The 22,954-nt window shown below is 39.3% G+C and overlaps 2 protein-coding genes across 8 annotated transcripts; both read left to right on the forward strand.

Moving 5' to 3' along the window:
- The first annotated feature begins 10,207 nt into the window (after window positions 1-10,207).
- LOC127355721 (G-protein coupled receptor 183-like) lies at window positions 10,208-14,170 on the forward strand. 2 transcript variants are annotated; one of them, XM_051386791.1, is made up of 3 exons: window positions 10,208-10,276; window positions 11,254-11,397; window positions 12,440-14,170. In XM_051386791.1, the coding sequence occupies exon 3, from the start codon at window positions 12,466-12,468 to the stop codon at window positions 13,477-13,479; it is 1,014 nt and encodes a 337-aa protein (XP_051242751.1). In that variant the 5' UTR covers window positions 10,208-10,276; window positions 11,254-11,397; window positions 12,440-12,465; the 3' UTR covers window positions 13,480-14,170. The 2 variants fall into 2 exon arrangements, with proteins under 2 accessions (XP_051242751.1, XP_051242752.1); XM_051386792.1 differs by having other exon boundaries at window positions 10,250-10,276; window positions 11,257-11,397.
- On the forward strand, window positions 10,241-22,844 carry LOC127355722 (G-protein coupled receptor 183-like). Of its 6 annotated transcripts, none has more exons than XM_051386796.1 (3): window positions 10,241-10,276; window positions 20,379-20,522; window positions 21,455-22,844. In XM_051386796.1, the coding sequence occupies exon 3, from the start codon at window positions 21,481-21,483 to the stop codon at window positions 22,468-22,470; it is 990 nt and encodes a 329-aa protein (XP_051242756.1). In that variant the 5' UTR covers window positions 10,241-10,276; window positions 20,379-20,522; window positions 21,455-21,480; the 3' UTR covers window positions 22,471-22,844. The 6 variants fall into 6 exon arrangements, with proteins under 6 accessions (XP_051242756.1, XP_051242759.1, XP_051242757.1 ...); XM_051386799.1 differs by having other exon boundaries at window positions 10,255-10,276; window positions 20,427-20,522; XM_051386797.1 differs by having other exon boundaries at window positions 10,260-10,276; window positions 20,382-20,522.
- Window positions 22,845-22,954: the final 110 nt, after the last annotated feature.

Below are 22,954 nucleotides of genomic sequence, written 5' to 3' on the forward strand. Positions count from 1 at the left end.
GAGAATCCATCATGTGGACTGTGTTGTAGCGTAAGGTCAGATGGATGTGTTCACAAAGGATTAGACTGAGCCAGCTACTGAAAATGCATCGAATACTGTCAGCGTTCTCAGAATTAATGGCGAAATCTTAGTTTAGTTTTCCCACTAGAGCCTCAGAGTATATTAACACTCACAGTTTGGGGAATTTCTGGTACCCGTAACCAACTAATCAATCACCTCAGCTTGCGGTGAATTTGAATGTATGCCACATGTGAATAAAGTCCCTCCCATAACGACAATTAATTGAAAAGGAGGCTGTATGCTGTTGCAGTAAATCCCTGAACAAAACACTGTTTCTTCTTGCAAAACACACACACACACACACACACACACACACACACACACACACACACAAAGTTTTTACTGTGAACGTTGCCTATAAACACAGTTCACTGACCTTATGCATGGGTCAATAAGCTCTGCAGAGCTGAAGCAAAGATCTGGACAGAATTATCCCTCAGATATAATACTGTTAATCATATTCTTTATATGTTTTATTAAATATATTATTATTATTATTATTTATATGTTCATATTTTCTTTAGTTGGCTTAATAGTCCTTTTTCTTCATCTATTATGCTTATAAGAAGAGCTATCTTCCCTCAGTTAAGTGCTGTGACAGGCGCCGTTGAAGATGCCCGGCTTTGAATGGGGCAGCCTCCGTGACTTTTGTCCCACTGATGTGAAACACGAAATATGCAGGAATATGACTTGACTGAGCAGTGATGTTAAAACAGCCTCGAGCTCTCTGAGGCCACAGTGTCACACAAAATGCTGCGATAGTACGGCATCCATCAGGCAGGCATCACTGCCTCTATATCGAAATGCTTTTAAATCATGTGAAAATAATGAAAAGTTCAGTCAAGAGCCAGATCTACACTTCCTCCCTATCCCCTGAGACATTATGAATAACTGCATCTGAATTAGCCTACTGGCACATTTATAGGCTCCATTTGACTCGAAATAACAAAGCCGTCTTGCTTAACAACTATTTGATCATTACACCATCTGTATCTTTTTTTTTTTTTAATAAAGGCCCTCCATAAGCTATAGAAAGAGAAAAAGACTGATAATTTAATACCAACAACTAAGGCATATTCATTGCTCTTTAGAACAGAACCCTCAGGGCATAAAATAGAAAACACATTAAGTCTAATCACATATGCAAGAGTGTTCCGGCTTAAAATAGCAAAAGCCATATAGTATTAACCAAATGACAGTAAAAGTGTATGTACGCATGCATGTTTGTGTGGGGTAGTGTGTATCGAAGGCGTAGGGCTGCAGTACCCACACCATCCAACAGAGGGAGCCAGTGGAACGAGGAGACTGTGAGATACACAGCTGGATTAATATTAATAATGAGGCACATTTATAAAATATTAAAATATGGCTTCTGGTGCATAAAAAGACATCCACAAAGAGATTGTTCTGCGTTTCCTGGTGTCTTCCTCTAAACTCTCTCCTCTTCTCTTTCTCTCTCCACATTTTCTGTCTACATTGCAGCACACATACATCTGTCAGTAACTGTATGCAAGGTTAATATTTGAAGAGAGATTAGTCCCATTGCAAAACCTAATGTAAACACTGGATGTATAGTTGAGATAATTAAATGTTTTCTGGTTTCGGAACATGATTTACAAAAACAAACCCCCTTAATAGCCTTTGCAAACAGTGGGACATACTGCTGCCATGATGAACTTGTGTTCAAAGCAGGTAAAACAACAAACAAATATCTCCTCCATTTTATTCCCTACCATGAAAACTTAGCCCAAACATTCGTGGGAAACAGTCACAGTCGCTGAGGTGAAAAAGGTCTAAAAAAGCAAGCTGGCAGTGGGAATAAACAGGTGAGAGTGCAGTGCGTAGCAGTGTGTTGTGTTTTTGGGTCAGCTGTGGCTTGGCATCTGGTCCCTCTGGGCCCTCAGAGACAAGCTTGTTTTCAGAGTCTGGCTACGCTCTTTGAGTCTGGCCATTCAGCTGGCATTTGGCAGGATCGTATTTTCCATGCCAGTCCAGTGCACCGTGGCATATACAATGCTTTCATAGTTTTTAACCTGATTAGATGCTTTTGATATAATGGCTTGTTGTATTCTTAATATACAGTGACTGGCCAGAAACGTTTGGGTTTACATTCCAGTTCATTTCCAGGCAATTACTGTAGCCTATTCTGTGGTTGCATAAGGCAACAATAAATACCATCCAATATGTTTCACGCTTCACTTCCTCATTATTCGCCACATTATCTTCCATTCAAGTACGGGTTTTAATAGAGGGAGCATCAATTAGGGCTTAGTGCAAAGGTCACCCAAGGTCAATTTTTTCTGGAGCTAATAAAAAAGTAGGCTATTTAAAATAAGATTTCACACTTTCAATCAATAATTTTTTTTATTATTTGATGAGCAAGAACCTCAAAACTTTTTTAATTTAATGTGGCCTCGATGTCAGATTGAATTATTTATTTTTTTCTTTGAAAAATGGGACATTTTTAAAATCCCTTTTTTACTAAATATTCTACATGAATCCACAGCATATAAAACAATATTGGGAATAAGGCAGTTTTGATTAATATATGTCATCTTTTCCTTCCAATCGAATAAAAATTTAGTTCAGGGGCATAATTTTTCAAAATTTACAGCTCAAGTTCTGACTTTTTTAGGATAAATTTTCCTCTTTTTTACGGCTGAATGAGAGAAAATAATTAACTTTGACCAGTTTGACTTTGGAAAGAAAGAGAGTCCATCGTGGAAGCACTTGAAATACTCCAATGGCATGGTGGATGTGATGTTGGAGCAACACGTAATGGAACAACAACAACAACAACACACACACACACACATTCTCAAACCAGGCAGCTTTAGGGAACATTCATGCTGCCAATCAGTGTACGTTTCCGTTCAAGCCTTTACATGTGCTCATGTGATGTTTTGAGTGTTCTTCAGCCAGATCTCCATCAGCAGGGTGTTCAGAGAGGAGCTGTACAGTCATGCTGAAAGACTATCAGCTCTGTTCTCACTCGGCTGCCACTGACAGCCAGCTGGCCAGAGCATGATTCCCCCCCTGGGAGGCCCCTGCAGAGATCGGAGTGGCCGGCACCTCTTATCAGACGTCAACTTACTGACCACATGATGAAGTGAAGCTACAGGACGCTCTCTGAATGAAGGCAGCTAGCTTCAATAGGTCATTATTATTTAATGGTATCTTTCATACTCATATTCACTTACTCTTATAATTGTGCATATGAACATAACCCATTGTATGACCATTATTGTAACAGTTGTTATATTATAGTCATTCGTTATCTCTTCATGTACCATATTATATAGTATATGGATAAATCAATAAACACTTAAAAAGACAGTCAATCTTCTTACAGCTACATTAGAGTGTGTAAGCCGTTAATTAAATGTTTATATACTGCTTATAAATGCTACACAACGGGGATAAAATAAAATGTTATATCACTACTGCTTTGTCAAAACTTCTATCGCACCCAAAATCTAAACTTTTTTGGAACTAAGGATCATTATTTTGAATTTTTCTGTTTATGTTACAAGTTTTTAAATTGTTCCATAACTCCAAGGACTCCACAATAAATTACAGAAATAAAAGCTCCTCTGCTTTTATTTCTGTAATTTCATTGTGGAGATTTTGAAAAACATGAACATCATAAGTCGCTGCTATACAGTGCTTTCTGTTTGACAGAAACACAACATAAGCTTCAGGCATGTTTAAAACCCCTAAAAGTATGTTTTCATATCCTACATTTTTCTCACTAACCTTAAATATTCATAACTAAATAATCAGCAATCAAAGTTACATCATAATATCAACATGTAATCATAATATGCAAAATAAAACAGAAAATGTTGTGTTTGTGTCGAATCACATTGCTAATAGTAAAACGCTGATTGAGACGGGGCCTTTAAAATTCAGTCCTACTTATTTATCTACTTTAGTCATAAATAAAAGTTTCCATTTTAAGGATCCACTGCATTGCAGGGAATCTTTTTGGTAATAATGACCTACACCTACCTATCCATGCATGCTAAAATGTTTCTGTTCTGGAGGGAGACCTCTGTGCTCACTGACAAGGCAGCTCAAACAGTGTGTATAATTATTCTGAGAACAGCGGCAGGTGTTTATTCCTGTGGACTGTGGAGGTACAATGGTAGAGTTGGACCATGTCCCTGAATGTAAAAATAGCCCTTTGGCGGATGGCGTTATCTCCCAATTCGCACAACTACTGACCAACAAAGACACACTCCTTTACTACCCCTTGCCCCTCCTTCATGTTGTAAACTTAAGCCTTGCCAACTGTCTCTTACATCCAGCAGGGCTCACGTTACAGATTTCTGTGAATCCCAGAAAATGCTGAGGCAATGTGAGTATAATCTTTCCTTGAAGACTTGAATAGTGGTTAAGTGGTTTATTGGACTCCAGTAAATAATGCTAACACAGACAAAAGAGCAGCCCAGCAGGATTTTCCCTCTCAAATGAATCCACAAAGCTCTGGCAGCTTTTGACAAAAAATTGCAGTACATGATTAAAAAGTTTATTTAACTTATTTAACTTAACGTCCGTGGAGTGAAATGTGGGACCTAAAGGGATGTTTTACGTTGATCTCTAACAATGTTCATAGGTCAGGTCATATTCAGTAGTCTATATATGGGTTTGTACATTGTGGGCTTCCAATACCGCATGTGTTGCAGTGGGTTGATGGAAATGAAAATAAATCATTTCTGCATTAAAAAAAATAAAGTTGACTAAGGAAGCAGAGAACTTGCAGTTATTTTTCTAGTGTAGCTCTCTCAAGATCTACAGTCAATTATTTTGTTACTTCATCAAAACAAGCATGAGATAAAGAGATAATCAACCAGTTATCACGAAAAAACAATTCCTTTTATTACTTATACTGTTTATCAATGAGCAGGAGAGCCATGCCGGCATGCATATAGATGGCACATTATTGATTAGGTTCAAAATAATGCACAAAGCATGGAGGGATGAGTAAATATTCATTTTCATACTGACCAAAATTAATTAGCAGCCAAGTGCATGAAAAGAATCCCGACATTGCAGGGATTTTTGATTTATATATCAGTCTTCTCCTGATATATTCTGGCAGTATTGCATCACATTGCCAGGTAATTAATAGTTTAAACTCTCTTGTTAGTTCAGTTGAATGAATGAATGAATCCTGCCCGACAGTCATGACAGTGATCTTGAAGGCTGAAGTCAGGTGAATGAACAACTATTTTTGCGTTCTCCATAATTGTTCAACATCAAAACAAGTCATTTTCTAATGATAAATTACAGCCTTTCGTTTTCTCAAGATAGCGAGATAAATTAACTTGTGATCTCAAGATGAAAGCATTAATAATGTTATTGCAAGGACGGCCGTCTTTGGCTTCCGTAGTTAGCCAACCATATGATATTATAAAATAAACAATAACCCTATTGTTTGTTATTTTGAATAATATATTCAGCATATAAAAGTGTTTTGTTTTTCACACAGCTCCAGTTGAATTCTGTTCAGTGATTCATATAAAATTGCCTAAAAAAGTCAAGAGTTTATGCAGCTTCGTCTTGTTACTTAGAGTTGAACTGGTTGAACTTAGACAAACAGCATATTATTTTAAAATGGCAGAACTTATTTCATGTCAGCATGTTCAAACATTTGCCAGACTGCAAAAATTGATCTATAATTGTACAGATTAGAGTATAATTATATTCTCAGATTGGACAAGCTCATTTGTATTTATGAGAGAACCACTCCTTGTTGTTTTGATTAAACAATAATTCTGCAAACAGTTGCAGACTGCTATTGTATATCCTGTCATCATAGCAAACCGAAAACAATCAGCTGCCAAATTATTAATTGTTGGCAGCATGATGCTCCAAAAAACATTACCCATCAGTTACAAGCAGCGCAACAGCATTCAAAATCATCCCATAACTGCTGTATTGACTCAAATAATGAATATTTATTGTGTTACTCTAAGTGGCAATTGACCTTAAATTCATCACCCAAACACAGCTACCTTAACTGAGCCACTGCTTAACTTAAAAGGCACTGTGTAAATGAGATTACTGAGAATGTAATTATATGTGAAAAGTGGGAAGAGCAGATAAAAGCATAAACAAATTGAAATTTAGGATACTGATAATTAATTGTACACTGAACTGATTAACACTGTCCTTTAAAAAAAAATTAATGCCCAAAAAAAAAAACGTTAATGCCGACCAAGAAGGTACAATAAACACATAGAGTATAAAATCCAAAAAACCTTACAAAATTACAAAACCTTTATTTGACATTAATCAGCTAACTGGATTTAGGTTATTATGGAGACATAAGAGTTAAATTTAGGAGCTTATTCTTTCTTGGAGCTCTTTATGCATTTTAAAAAGTTCACATCCTGTTGTCTGAGTCCATAATTAATTCCATTAAGAGGTGTTTGCTAAATTAAACTCTGGGTTGTTTGTTTTTTTTGTTGGTTCACAGCCCCAAGACTAAGGGGGCATAATTATGGTGATTACTGCATATTTAGAGTGGCATAGTTGTAATAATGGGTGGAAAGATGGGATGCCCATTCTTCCTATTTTGGCTACAGGCCATTCAGTTAGTTGAACTGTATACATCAAAATCCCATTAAAATGAGTCAGCTCAGTAGCTGCACCCCACACAAATGTCTATTTATCCTCTGGAGCACAGCACATGCAGTTAAAACACTGATATTGAGACAATCTGTTGTAAATATATGATGACGGTAGAAGTTTTATCCTGTCTCCTGTTTTCTTTTTCTTTTCTCTCTTGGTCTCTGTGGCTTTTTTTTGTCTGTTTCAGTTCCCTACTCTCACACATCTGAAGACAGCAGGGTTTTTGATTGATGACGGTTTCTCAGGGTGTGTGCTTTTACAGAAAAGTTTCAGTCCTGTTTCCAATTCCAGCTCTCTTTCTCCCGACACCCATGATGCACGTAGGTTTCAGTCACAGCCAATTAATCTCTTACAACCACAACAGGTAATGACAGAAAAGAGGGCTAAAAACACAAGAGTTGTGTAATATTGTTTCGTGTTTATATCTGACCATGTGAGATAATTCATCCTCCACCTTTCTGTTGTTGTGTCTTTGGATTCCTTTCTAATTTCAGACATATGATTTCAATGAACACTGGACAACAGATTTGAGCTCCATGGACACATAATGTACAACAGCAGGCCTCTGTTCTGTCTTTTCAGGCTGCGTCCTCTGCCACAAAGTTTCAGAGGAAAACTACAAAATTAAAACTATTTTTTTACCAAAAAAAGAAAAGAGAGCGAGCCATGGTTGTGCAGGTCATAAAAACAACAATGATTTCATCTGTAATGATCTAATAACAACTCTAAGAGTACAGCCATGAATGCTAGTGACTCTGTGAGGCTGTACTGTGGCACAGTGGTGCTTTGAGCTAAATGTTAATAACAGCATAAAATGTTTACCATGTTTACAATCTTAGTTTGGGATCTTAGCATGTTAATATTTGCTTATTAGCACCAAACACAGCACCAAGTAGGCTACAGCTGGTGGAAATGTTATTTTGCAGGTATTTTGTAGAAACAAATTGACCTGATGGTGGCAATAGATGAAAAGTGACAGGATCATGAAGTGATTACAGTTCATCCTAAAGGCGGCATTAATGTCTTTATCAAGCTTCATGGCAATCTATGCAATAGTTCATGTCAAGATACTTCATTTAAAACCACAAATGTAATCCTCATGATGGTGCTGGAGGAAAGGTAACCAAAGTTGTTAGGATTCATCCTCTGTGGACCATGAATCAATCACCAATCAATCCATTATGTGTTGATATGTTTTATGTGATATGTGAAAACTTTTCATGTTCTGGTGTCACTAGGGGAAAACGGTAGTATTCATCCTCTGGGGACCATGCGTGTCTGTTCAAATCTCCATGACAAACCATAGTTGTTGAGATGTTTCAGTCTGAAAAAATATTGCCATCCCAGGATCCATGCCTCTAGTGTGGGTAAAAATATTTCATTTTTACTCTGATGCCAGATGTTAAGCACTGTGACACTTTGTACTCTGTCTTCCCTTTGCGTATTTGTTGTGTTTACCTATGTGTGTGTGTGGTGTGTATGATTGATAAAGTGATAGAAGTTACTTGAATTTCTTAGAGGCAAATAAGACTCCTGTGCTGTGCAAACTGTATTTCATGTTAACAATAACATTTTTATAGTGGACTTTATGTGACCTAACATGTTATTAAAAACAACGCTGCTTGTGAAATTTAGTAACAACTATTATTAAATTTAAATAACATTTTAGTTTCATTATAATATAAACAGTTTTCTATGTGTGAACTAAAGATCCATGTGGTCATTTTGGCTTTGGCATCTCGACAGCCTGCAGCGAAATAAATGCAGATTTCTGATCCTGTAAACTGAAACTGTTCCCTTTTGCTAACATTAATACATTTGAGACCGAAAAATAAGAGAAAGGGGGAGAGATTTCCTAACAGCATGATTTTACAATGTGTTTATGTAAGACGTGACTCAACTATGTTACAATTATATGAGCCACTGCAGCAAGCCAGAATATGTTCTTTCCTCCAGAGCCTTTTTTTTACATAAATAGATTGTTCTTGATTCAATCAAATTGAAGTAGATTTCATAACTTGTGTGGTTTGTCTTATTTGATTTGAAACAAATTCTCCTTTGGATATGTAATTATTTTACTTCAAACTGTGTTATAAATAAAACTGAAGCTGGTAAAAAGCTCAGTGCCTGTTTGGATCCATAGCTGTCACTGCTAAGAACTAAAGGTGTGTGTTTAATCCAAAATACTATACATGTGAAACAAAATGAGGTGTTTCATCTGTTTGGCGGTACTTCTAGGAATTAGACAAAATGTTTACTGAATGGGAGAAAGCAGACCTGACAGACCTCAGACTGTGCCGGGGAACTGAATATAATGTAAATATTGTGTCATGTCGGCAAAAGCTTCAAAGTTCTTTTGGTGAAACGTCAAACATCTAGCATAGTGCAGACACCTACTGCCCCCCTAGACAAAAAAGTGGTAAAGCAACCATATTAGACTGTGCTGTTCTTTGAGTCTCTCTCTCTCTCTCTCTGTGGTAATTTACACATCAGTAAGACAATGGATCAATGTGAGTTTTGTCTGTTCACATGGGAACAGAACATTGGGTTCTACTCACCAAAGGAGAGGTTACAATTTAATTAGCACCCCTGTAAGACAGTCAATCCAAATACATCCTGACACATACTCACACACAGACTTTACACGCTTACAGACAGTGTCCTTTTCCGCCCCCAGTTGTTAAGTGATGAACACTTCAGAGGGAGTCTTCTAGCTCCACTCAGGCAGCATTTTTTTAAACACTTAAGACACAGACAGAGCAAGGATGCTTTTATTTTGAGTCACACTGATGAAAAATGTAGTAAAACCAAACAAAACAACCTTGGACACCACTGACATTTGCTCCTAGGCTGTTTATATTGCTCTTGTGCACCTGTGCTCTGCGTCTCCAGTAACAGGAGGAAAGGATTAAGGGCTGAGTGAGGATGACACATAACGCTCCAGGAAACCCACAGCATCACCAGACCAGTCCCATGATGCTCCCTCAGTCTACATGTCATGCCCATTCTGACAACCGAGAAGACAAGAGAATGAAAGAGTGCCAAGTGGCATATCTGTAAGTGCCTATATATGTGTGTGTATATATATATATCTGCCACAATTGTTCAGTGGTGGAAGAAGCTGCCAGATACTCAGATCACTACCATATTATAGAAATATTACAAGTAAATGTCTACTGTACGAATTACATTAGAAGGAGAAGAAAATGTACTGAGTGTATCAAAAGTACACGTTCTACAGAAAAACAGTCAGTGTGGATCAATAGAGCAACTTTTAACTCAGTGATTAGTGTGCAGGAACTTTCCATCTGTGCAATTCAACACCAGATCTTCAGTATCAGGTCCCCAGACCTGCCCCTTTTTTTCAATACATGGCTGGTAAGAACACTTGGAGGTATCTTAATAAAGCGGCTTCGACTGGAAGAGTCACTATTCCCTCATGATATCAAAAACTCCTGGAGGTCCTCCCCTTGTGGTCAACGTCAAATCCACGACACTTCAGAGAACGTATAAATGAATCCCTGAAACACACACTGCATCACACTTACTACACGGCGCAGAAGAATATTCCTCACTGGTGAGTAAAAATAATATTGTATACCGTTTGAACTTTTAAAAAAGGTCCACAGGTCAATTAGATTTTGTAAATTGGTTTTGGTTTTCAAAGTTTGTTTCTAATGAAAGCATTTCAATTAATACATGTCCTTAAAACAGAAGCAGGACTGCCTAATTATTCAATTTTAGTTGGGCATTTTCATTTAAATTAGTTTCATATTATTTACGGAGATAAACACAAATGAAGTTAACCACTTCTCCAAGCTGATATTCATGTTAAAACAATAAGTACTCTAATCTGCTATTGAATATTATTATACATGCAGGAATATCAGCTTGGAGAAGTGGTTGACTCCATTTTGCAAATAACTGTGGATAAAACAATGTGGATGATTTGAGTTTAAAGGGGTTTCCCCCTATCCTCACATCCCTTGCACCGTCAAATCATGATATGTGATTTTAAGGCTCCAACTGATGGAGATCTTTATGCATTGTATAATTATATTCAATGGCAGGTTAGAGTATTTAGTGTGTATTCGGTCGTAAAAGTGATTTACATTTTAAATCTTTACTAAGAACATACTTATCTTTAGTAAGGACATATTTTACATAACCTGCGAAGATAGCAATAACTGAATTCATTCTTATTGTTTAAACTGAAACAGCTGAAGGATTAAAAAAGTAACTAAACACAATAACAAACAGATAAGCAAATATTTATTTTCTAAAAACAGTTTTATGTTTTACTGTGATTAATTGTTTTTGATTACAAATGGTAACACACAGATGTTACAAATGTGTTACAAATACCGTAGTTTCCAACTTTCAATGACACATGCTTCTAAATTTTAGTAAAACATACAAAATATCTAGTTGATCTTAGCTTTGAAACTTTAAATGAATACATGTGAAGCAGTTATTATACTGTAGGGTATTCAGTACCTAATTACATGCTCCAAAATACTGTTTAATAATCTGTTTTGTTTATTTCGTTTTCAGTAGATATGCCTGAAGAAAAACACAATTGATTAAGTCTTCCATCTCCAGGGACGGGCATCTTGGCAAAGATCTTCACTCCTCTGTCAGTGTGATTAGTCCCACAGGAGTGTGTGTGGCCTGAGGTAGAGCCAGCAGCAGAGAGAGGTGAGAAACACCATTCACTTAGGGAGCAAGGGGAAGAAAGGTCCATGTTAAACCAGAATAGGCCCCTTGATGGCTGTACAAGGAACAATCACAGCCTCTGGCTCCAGTGGTCCATTCAGTGGAGGGAGCTCAGGTGTACTGCATGTGAAGACTCTCACTATCTCAAAGAGTTTGTGCAAATCAGCCTGACTCAAAGCCGCTGTGAATAGTCCCGGAGCCCAGAACAAAATCTGACATTTAGGGCCTGTATTAGACAAACTTCCATTTGTGGTCTTCATGCAGGGGCCAAGTACAGAGACACAGAGCTCAAGGACCAGGACACCTATAATGGTTTGTTTCATGTCTGACTCCAGTTATTGTTCCATCAGTCCAGCCATTATTGCATTTATTTTCCAAGTTATCGTCCTTTTCTGTTGAGAAATTAGCTTTAGGAATAGCTAAATGTCAGAATCAGGCTTTTAAGAGCTCCAGGAAATTACCAAATTTCCACTGCCCTTGCTAACAATAGTCTTAAGAAATTGTCTACGTGCAGAATATGAACCTTGCCATTTTAATTTGGAAATGGCTGCCCTTTTATTTTGCTGTGAAAGGGTGGTGCTTTTAGTATGAGTCCCTTAAGTGAGTTTGATGTCCCTGCATACAGGGAGTTACGGTTCCCAGAGGAAGGTCCACTCAGACACAATAACAAGATAACAGCCTGAGGAGAAGCCCTAACGGTGTTTGTAACATGTTTTTGCTCTCCGAGAACTGTCTCGCTTTACTCTGCAGCTAGTTTAAACTCTAGTGAGACTCTAAACTTCTCAGCAGATTAGAAAGAAGGGATCTAATGAACAACAGTGTATTTGACATGACACAGAGCTGGAAAACAATATTAAATATAAGTTCCCATGATAAACACCAACAGACTTTAATGGGAATATATAATAAATGTATCATTGTGGCTGAGTGTGAGTGAGTGAGTGAGTGAGTGAGTGAGTGCTGTCCAGAAGATGGTAAATATGTTGAACCCTGATCACCACTATTCTTATTCTTCTCCCATCAGAGTCCTGGTTTTGCAGTTGTAGAATCATGGAGAGATATGTATCCTTACAACTCAAATCGACCTCTCTCCTGGCTAATCCACATCTCAACACCACCGCTGACATCAATGCCACAGTGAAACCCTTCAGTGTGTTTGATGGCTGCGATCATCAGGTAGAGGGCATTCTCTTTGACCTGACCCTGCAGTGCATCAACGTAGTGGTGGGAATCCCTGCCAACTTGCTTGTCATTGCAATCCTCATCAGCAATCGCAAAGAGCCCTCCACTTCAGACATATTCTTAGGCTGCCTGGCCTTCATGGACATTTACTTTGGTGTCATGACCCCTATCAACTTAGTTAACCTTTACCAGTGGCAAAGCAAGGAGGTGTGGTCCTCTGTTAAGTTCTCCTATGGTGTGAAAGACACCACCGGCCCGTTGTTTCTCTCCTGCATCTGCCTAGATCGCTTTATAGCTGTGCTCTTTCCAGTGATGTTTGGGCAGCTTAAACACATCAAGTACAGGGTGAGCCTCTCAGTGCTGGTGTTCTGCCTCACCTTTGCTTACTCAGCCGCCAAGGTTGTGGGTGGTCTCCCCAACTTTGAGAAGGTCTTTACTGGTGAGATCCTGGCAGCATTTACCTGGATGGTTTTGTGTAATGTTTGCATCCTGTGGGCCCTGAAGAAGTCCCGGGGTGCAGGGAAAGATGAGATGCACCCAATGAAGAAGAGGGCCTTCAAGATGGTGCTGAATATCCTTTGTATTATTGTGTTTAACTACCTACCACCTGTAGCGCTGTTTCCTTTTGAAGACTACTACTCTCCTGATGTGTTTCGTTGCTATGTGCAGCCTGTGGGCTTCGCTTTCCTCAACATCAGTAGCACTATCCAGCCACTTGTATATCTATCTCGTCTGGACAAAGTGCCTTTCTTCTCAGACGCCTGCGTTAAGAAGTTCTGCGCCTGTGTCTCTGCAGAGAACAACAAAAACCCACCTGCTCAAAACCCCCCTGCTCCAAACCCACCTGCTCAAAACCCACCTGCTCAAAACCCACCTGCTTAAAACCCACCTGCAGAGGTTTAAGAAGATCTAATCCACATATTGACCCTCATGGATGCTCATTTAAACAGGGAAAAGCTAGTTATTTTCAAAATACATGTTTTAGTTTAGGGCTGCATGATATGGCAAATAAATCCCATTGCAATTGTTTTGACAGATTTTATGATTACAATATGATTCACGATTAGTGAGAATTATAATTTTTGTATTCCACTTTTCATTTGTACTGACAGAACTACTAATATCATGATGATGTGAGCATTTGGTTGGGTCTGTGAACAGATTTGTAGGCCAGTGGAGCACTACAGAATTTCATTATAATGCCGTTTTGTCACACATTTTACTGTTATCAAAAAATTATATTTTATTGCAATTTCGATTAATTTTTCAGCTCTGTTTTAATTGAACAGCTTATAATGTCAAAAAAGCCCTCCTAAAAAAAGAGAAAGAAAAAACATTAATTATGCATCAATAATAAGTCAACAAGTATAAAATCATTAATTATATGTTTTAATAACCTGATTATATTCTGGAAGATTAATTTCTACAAACAGCATGACATTTGTGTATTCAAAGTAGTTTTCACTGTTATGAAATCTTTGTATATATATAATAATATTTGTTTGACTTTGGCGCCATCATGTGTACAGAAGAGTCAATAAACTGCACCTTACAGTCGCCAATTAACTATAAATTCAAGCAATGAGGAATATGTATGTGTGTGTGTGTGTGTGTGTGTGTGTGTGTGTGTGTGTGTGTGTGTGTGTGTGTCTGTGTGACATGTTCCTTAAAGTGCATGATGCTGGACGGGTGGGAAACATCTCCCCCATCCCAGTCCAACATAATAATAATAATAATAGAAAAATCATAAAATACCTGCACAGCAGTAGCATTCATCCTGATATTAGTCACATACAATTCAAAAGAATGATAATAATAAATTAAGACAGAGCTTACTGGACACACCAAAACCCAGTTATGGATGAACCTAAACCATCTTGATATTTATTTAAACATTTTGTCTGATAAAAAGCCTGTGTAATTGGAGCCAGCAGCCAGTCAGCTTCGCCTAGCACAGAGACCTGACACAGGGGGAGACCGCTAGCCTGACTCTGGCTAGACATTTTATACTTCTGCTTTTGTATAACTTAAACAAACAACAGCCAGGCTAGCTGTTTCCCCCTGTTTTCAGTCTTTATGCTATTCTATGCCATGCTAACTGGCTCCTGGTGATAGCATCCTATATATCATACAGACACATATGAGCAGTATCAATCTTCTTATTTAAAGGTATTTCAATTAAAACAGTGTTGCGATCCTATTTTCATGAATTATTCATCCACTTATTGCCGCAACATTGTGATAAGCACCTTCTCTGGCATTATTCTCAATGGATTACTGCTCTGTGTATAAAAAATATGGGAGTAAAGTTTCTGTGAATGTGTGTGTAAATGCATAAATGAGTGTATCATCAGCAGGGTAAAAAACAAACAAAAGAAAAACATCCCTTTGTTGTAATCCAGTTGCACTCTGACTTGTTGGGACGTTCTTGTAATTGTGTGTGTGGGTGGCGAGGTCATTGCCCTGAACTCTCTGTCCCATAAACACAAAGTCCAGAAGCTATTCTCTGGACAAAAGGACCACACCTAGGATCCAGTCCTGATTACTTCCTGTTTCCACGACCCAGTGGTGACCTCCTGAGCGAAGCACTGTCATTCCTACCACTTCAGCGCTGACGTGGAAGCGCTCCAGGTTGTCAGGGCAACAGCTGGGCTTCTTTGAATAGTGGAGTAAAGTAAGAGAGATATGATGAGGCAGGGGCGTGCTGTGTTTGGGTCCAAACCTAATCACGAGAACTGCCTTCTTTCATCTCAAGAACATTGCCCGTCTTCGCCCATCACTCTCCTTCTCTGCTGCTGAAACCCTCATCCACGCCTTCATCACCTCCAGAATCGACTACTGCAACAGCATCCTCTATGGCACACCATCCAAAACTCTAAATAAGCTACAATACATCCAAACTCCGCTGCACGTATGCTCACCCACACCCGCACCCGTGATCACATCACTCCCGTCCTCCAGACCCTCCACTGGCTCCCAGTTCCACAGCGCATTCAGTTCAAAATCCTCCTCCTTACACACAAAGCCCTCCATAACCAGGCTCCTTCCTACCTCACTGACCTGCTCCATCGCCACAATCCATCCCGCAGCCTCCGCTCATCTGAAGCAAACCTCCTGACTCCTCCACCCCGGACCAAGCACCGAACCTGGGGCGACAGAGCGTTCTCTGTAGCTGCCCCCTCCCTCTGGAACTCTCCCCCAAACCCATCCGTGACTGTACCGACCTTCCATATTCAAATCACTGACAAAACTCACCTTTTAAAATTGCTTTTAATGTTTAGCTAAGTCTGATGTGTTTTTAATGTTTTACTATTTGATGTTGTTTGGTGCTTTTATGTTTGTTTTTTTTTATGTAAGTGTCTTTGAGTATTTAGAAAGCGCTTATAAATAAAATGTATTATTATTATTATTAAAGTCACAGGAGCTAAAAGACAGGAAATAAGTTGTGTGAAGAAGTGAAACCTGGCTATTTCAACTGAATTTTGCTATTGGCTGATCTGCAGGTAGCTGAAGTATATGGTGCCACGGGTCTACCATTATCGTTACTGGCCTCACCTATGTTTACCATCCTGCTCTCATCCACTAAAATCGTATCGGGTTTGCCGTCTACCATCTGCCTGAATCCAAGTGAATGCAGCATTAGGGGTTTAGTTACACTCAAGTGTGAACTCAACCTGACTTCACCCATTGGTTTGTGGCGTACCATTATGGTCGTCGTTTTTTTTTTACCAGCAGTGTTGACATACTGCGAGTTCAGATGCTTTTAGTACACTAAAATGAAAAGATTTGAGATTATAAAGGGACAATGCAGTAACATAATCTCGATTCATATTTGAACAGCACTGTCCAGTTTGATTGTTTGATTTAAGTTTTGTGCGTTTTGCTGAACTCCCGGAGAATGACTTCACAATCACAAGGTAGCCACGCCCTAAAGCATACCCTGCTTTATGGTCCAGTTTACTCTTAATGAGATCATATATCACAAAATGACTGAGACCATAAACTCATTAGGAAACATTTCACTGCTGCATTTTTCCATAAGACTCAATACCACTGGACTTCTTTGCAGCCCATGCAGCTGCCCCCTGCTGGAAGAAGAAGCCGCAAAAAAACTGCATCTCTTATATCAGTGCAACAGATGTGTTGTTGTAGTAATGAATATGTTTGTTTAGTTATGTGAGAGGTGTTTACCTAACAATAGGCACATTTATTAACTGCGCTCTGTACAGTGGAATACAAGATGCACGAGGGACTGCGAGACCACATGTTGTCCTCTCACCAGCGTGATGCTGCCCAAGTGGGTCTAATTAGGATCAAAATCACTCCTGGCCTATTAACTCCCCTAACAATTAAATAATTTTGTATTCAGTGTAGAGAAGCACTGATGTGTTTAGTCTACCTAGTATTAGACACATGTTTCTAATATACAGCACAGGATGCATATGATTAATTTGATAAAATTTAAATATGTAATGTTAAATATTTGTTTAAAATTAACTTGAGTTTGTACACATCCTAACCTCAGTGATTTTTGGCTTGAATAATTCTGTTAAAGAAATGCACAAAGAGATTAGCAATAAAGACCAGATTAACTGACATTTCTGCCAACAGAGGGAGGCAGTGAGGCAATGCTAACACAGTGAGACACACAACTGAATTAACATTACATAATATTAAAATACAGCTTCTTCTTCCTCTGTCTTCCTCTAAACTCTCTCCCCTTCTCTTTATTTATTTATATTATTATTATATAATATTATTTATTTTATAAATATATTTTTGGGGCTTTTATTGCCTTTATTATAGTGATTACAGCTGAAGGCAGACAGGAAAGGGGGGCAGAGAGAGAGGGGACAGCAAAGGGCCGCAGGTCGGACCCGAACCCTGGGCCACTGCAGCAAGGACCCAGCCCCGGCACATGGGTCGCCAGCTCCACCAACCGAGCCATCCAGGCGCCCCCCCTTCTCTTTCTTTCTCCATATTTTCTGTCCACATTACAGCACACACACAGTTGTATGCAAGGTTAATATTTGAAGAGAGATTAGTCCAACAGCAAAAGGTCATGTAAACTCTGGATGTATAGTTGAGATGATTACATAAATTATGTTTTCTGGTTAAGAAATGTCACTATGTTACAAAAACAAGCCTGGACAATGGAGGTTGTATGTGGTTGCAACAACTGTTTGAGTCGCTGAAAAAAGGGTAATACAGTCCTAACATACCACTATACACCTGTCTAATATCAAGTGTTGCTTGCTAACCCTGAACCTGCCATTGAAGCCACAGACAAGTGAGAGGGTTAGGGTAGCGTTAGTGGGATGGCCAGAAGAAGGAAAATCAGGGCCTTTCAGCCTTTATTGCCAAATTCTCAGTATTTTACATACACTGAATCAAAATTTGTCCACTGCATTTGACCCATCCTGTACACTAGGAGCGGTGGGCAGCTGTTGGAAGCCAGATAACAACTTAGGGTTCAGTGTCTCGCTCAAGGACACTTCGACACATGGACACGGGGAGCCAGGGAATCAACCAAAACCACACCCTGTGGTTAGTGGATGACCCGATCTACCTACTGAGCCACGACCATCCAGATATTGAAAGTGTCCAAGAGGGGTATCGAATGCGGTCTTCCTGGTAGAGATGACATTTTCATTGGCACCTGAATCAATCAAAGAACACAGCGAAAGGGTTTGTTGGTTCCCCATAAGCATTGAGCTGCATCCTGACTGAAGAGGAGGTGGTTTGGCTCACTTTTGCCCAGCACCCCCACTGAAACTGATGAGCCAACTCCTTTATCAGCAGAAGCAGGAAGCAAGGAAATGGCCAGTTTGGCTGCAGTAGATGCTCTCAATCTTCTGGAGGCATTCAGCTGGTGAAAGGTGGGCCATAGCCAATTGCATGTGTTCCTCAGCTGGTTGGGTGGAGACCATGTTAACAGAGAGCGCCTTGAGGTTTTCCTTGACATCACAGATGAGGGCTTGGCAGAGGTGGTCTAATTCTGCTGGGTCCACATCAGTTCTGTTCCAATCAGTAAGGACAGATTCAGGCACAGATTTCGACAGGAGGGATTTAGAGTAAGAAGGTTTATTGCAAAGTTCAGAGGGGAAATGACGATGGCAGATGGCTGGTTGGGAAAAGTCATGGATGTAGCAGGGGAGCAAGCAAGCAGTGCAGGCAGTGCAGGGGGCACGCAGCGTGATCAAGAAGTGGTGATCCTGGAGGTACAAATCAGAGATGGTAAGTTAAAGCACAAAATATCTCGAACAAACTAAGCCAAGATGAGTGGATGGAAAACCAGAGCTAATATACTGCCGTGAAGATGATGGCTGGCTAGTGTGCAGATAGGAGCAGGTGAGTTGAATGCTGTAATCAGGAGGGAACGCCAGGGCGAAGCCACACCCACGCCCCAAACACAAACATACACAGAGTGACAGGGGGAGACAGGAGACACAGGGGAGAGGGAAGAAAGAACACAAGGGTAAATGACCTCACAGTTGAGGCCGTGACAAGTCTGACAACGCAGGAGACAGATAAGAGAGTGGCAAACATATCTATAACCTCTAGCACCTCGACAATGGTGGAACAATATAGACAGACTACAAGTAAATGTACTCCAAGTATCAAAAGTACATGTTCTGCTTAAACAGTCCCTCTCAATGTGGGAAACAGTTTTAACCCAGTACATGTTAATGTGTAGGTACTTTTCATCTCTCAATAAACGGAATGGCTGCTAACAACACTTGGAGATATCTTAATAAAGCGGCTTTGACTGGAAGAGTCACTATTCCCTCATGATATCAAAAACTCCAGGAGATCCTCCCCTTGTGGTCAGCGTCAAATCCACGACACTTATAAATTAATCTCCTGAAACACACACTGATGTTTGACACACACACGCTTACTAAACAGCGCAGAAGAATATTCTACTCTGGTGAGTAAGAACAATATTGTATATCGTTTGAACTTCTAAAAAGCTCCACAGAACAATTTGATTTTGTAGATTGGTTTTCAAAGTTGTTTCTAACGAGCAGGACTAATTATTAAATCCTAGTTTGGCATTTCCATTTCAATTAGTTTTATATTATTTACGGAGATAAACACAATATATGTATCTTATTAACATTAATATCAGCTTGGATAAGTGGTAGACTCCATTTTACAAATAACTGTGGATAAAACAATGTGGAATGAGTTTAAGGGGGTTTCCCCCTAACCTCACATCCCTCGTAACCAAGTCAGGACATGTGACTAGAAACATTTCAGGCTCTCACTGATGAAGATCTTAGTGCATTGTATAATTGTATTCAATAGCAGATTAGAGTATTTAATGTGTCTTCAGTCATAAAAGTGTCTTTACAAAGAACATAATGTACTTTAATTGGACATATCATATTTTACAAAAGCACCAAAAGTATTGATAACTGAATTCGTAACTGAATATTGTTTAAACTGAAACAGCTGAAGGATTTAAAACCATATAAAATGCAAAAAAGTGTTTACGGATGACAGGTAAAGAGTTTTATATGTTTTACTGTGATTAATTGTTTTCAATTACAAACGGTAATACAGAAATACAAATTTGTTACTAATACTCTTGTTTCCAACTTTCAATGACATATGCTTCTAAATTTTAGTAAAACATACAAAATATCTAGTTGATCTTAGCTTTGAAACTTTAAATGAATACATGTGAAGCAGTTATTATACTGTAGGGTATTCAGCACCTAATTACATGCTCCAAAATACTGTTTAATAATCTGTTTTGTTTATTTCGTTTTCAGTAGATATGCCTGAATAAAAACACAATTGATTAAGTCTTCCATCTCCAGGGACGAGCATCTTGGCAAAGATCTTCACTCCTCCGTCAGTGTGATTAGTCCCACAGGAGTGTGTGTGGCCTGAGGTAGAGCCAGCAGCAGTGAGAGGTGAGAAACACCATTCACTTAGGGAGCAAGGGGAAGAAAGGTCCATGTTAAACCAGAATAGGCCCCTTGATGGCTGTACAAGGAACAATCACAGCCTCTGGCTCCAGTGGTCCATTCAGTGGAGGGAGCTCAGGTGTACTGCATGTGAAGACTCTCACTATCTTAAAGAGTTTTTGCAAATCAGCCTGACTCAAAGCCGCTGTGAATAGTCCCGGAGCCCAGAACAAAATCTGACATTTAGGGCCTGTATTAGACAAACTGCAAAAAAAAAAAAAAAAAAAAAAAGCTTCCATTTGTAGTCCTCATGCAGGGGCCAAAGACAGAGACAGTGAGCTCAAGATCTAGGATGCCTATAATAATTAGCTTCATGTCTCAAGTCAGTTTAGCCATTTATTTTCCAAGTTATGATCTTTTTCTAGTGAGAAAGAAGAAGAAATTGTCTATGTGCAGAATATAAACTTTGCCATTACAATTTGGAAATAGCTGCCCTTTTATTTTGCTGTGAAAGGGTGGTGCTTTTAGTATGAGTCCCTTAAGTGAATTAGGTGTCCCTGCATACAGGGAGTTACGGTTCCCAGGGGAAGGTCCACCCAGACATAATAATAAGATAACAGCCAGAGGAGTAAGCCCTAACGGTGTTTGTAACATGTTTTTGCTCTCCGAGAACTGTCTCGCTTTACTCTGCGGCTAGTTTAAACTCTAGTGAGACTCTGATCTTCTCAGCAGATTAAAAAGAAGGGATCTAATGAACAACAGTGTATTTTAATGTGACATAGAGCAGGAAAACAAGCTGAAGTACAAGTTCACCTGGCTTTAATGGGAAATTGTATCATTGTGGTCGAGTCAGTGAGTGAGTGAGTGAGTGAGTGCTGTCCAGAAGATGGTAAATATGTTGAACCCTGATCACCACTATTCTTATCTTCTCCCATCAGAGTCCTGGTTTTGCAGTTTTAGAATCATGGAGAGAAATATTTCTTCACCAATCAAATCAACCTCTCTTCCGACTAATCCGCCTCTCAACACCACCGCTGACATCAATGCCACAGTGAAACCCTTCAGTGTGTTTGATGGCTGCGATCATCAGGTAGAGGGCATTCTCTTTGACCTGACCCTGCAGTGCATCAACGTAGTGGTGGGAATCCCTGCTAACGTACTTGTCATTGCAATCCTCATCAGCAATCGCAAAGAGCCCTCCACTTCAGACATATTCTTGGGCTGTCTGGCCTTCATGGACATCTACTTTAGTGCTATGACCCCTATAAGCTTCCTTAACCTTTACCAGTGGCAAAGCAAGGAGGTGTGGTCTGCTCTTAAGTTCTCCTATGGTGTGAAAGATACCAGTGGCCCGTTGTTTCTCTCCTGTATCTGCCTAGATCGCTTTATAGCTGTGCTCTTTCCAGTGATGTTTGGGCAGCTTAAACACATCAAGTACAGGGTGAGCCTCTCAGTGCTGGTGTTCTGCCTCACCTTTGCTTACTCAGCCGCCAAGGTTGTGGGTGGTCTCCCCAACTTTGAGAAGGTCTTTACTGGTGAGATCCTGGCAGCATTTACCTGGATGGTTTTGTGTAATGTTTGCATCCTGTGGGCCCTGAAGAGGTCCCGGGGTGCAGGGAAAGATGAGATGCACCCAATGAAGAAGAGGGCCTTCAAGATGGTGCTGTATATCCTTTGTATTATTGTGTATAACTACCTGCCACCTGTAGCGCTGTTTCCTTTTGAAGACTATTACTCTCCCGATGTATTTCGCTGTTATGTGCAGCCTGTAGGCTTTGCTTTTCTCAACATCAGCAGCACTATCCAGCCACTTGTCTCTCTGTCTCGTCTGGAGAAAGTGTCATTCCTTGCAGACACCTTCATTAAGAAGTTCTGCCCCTGTGTATCTGCAGAGAATAACAAATCCCCACCTACTGAAAATCCACCTGCTCAAAACCCACCTGCACAGGTTTAAGAAGGTCTAATCCATATATTGACCCTCATGGATTCTCAGTTTAACAGAGGAAAGCTTATCTTTAATTCCATTATTTTCCAAATGCATGTTTTAATTGAATAGATTCTTATTCTTAAAGCAATCCTGAAAAAAGGATACATTTTCTGTAAAAATCTGTATATGCCACAATAACGAATGGAACGTTGTTGAAAGTCAACATTTTAATCATTTTAGTCTCAATCAACAAATTATGTTCTGTAAGATTAATTGCTACAAACAACAGAGATATTGGTGTATTCAAAGTAGTTTTCGCTGTAATGAAATCCTTCAAAATATTTGTTTGACTTTGGCGCCATCATGTGTTCAAAAGAGTCAATAAACTGCACCGTACAGTCTCTAATTGTTGCTTCTTTTTAACCACTTAAATTTAAGTGTTTGTGTGTGTGCATGCATGTGTCAACATAATATGATTATCATCAATAGAAGAATCATAAAAAAAAACCTG

The sequence above is a fragment of the Dicentrarchus labrax genome, unplaced genomic scaffold (assembly GCF_905237075.1).
Source record: "Dicentrarchus labrax unplaced genomic scaffold, dlabrax2021, whole genome shotgun sequence".
NCBI classification, from domain to species: Eukaryota; Metazoa; Chordata; class Actinopteri; family Moronidae; genus Dicentrarchus; species Dicentrarchus labrax.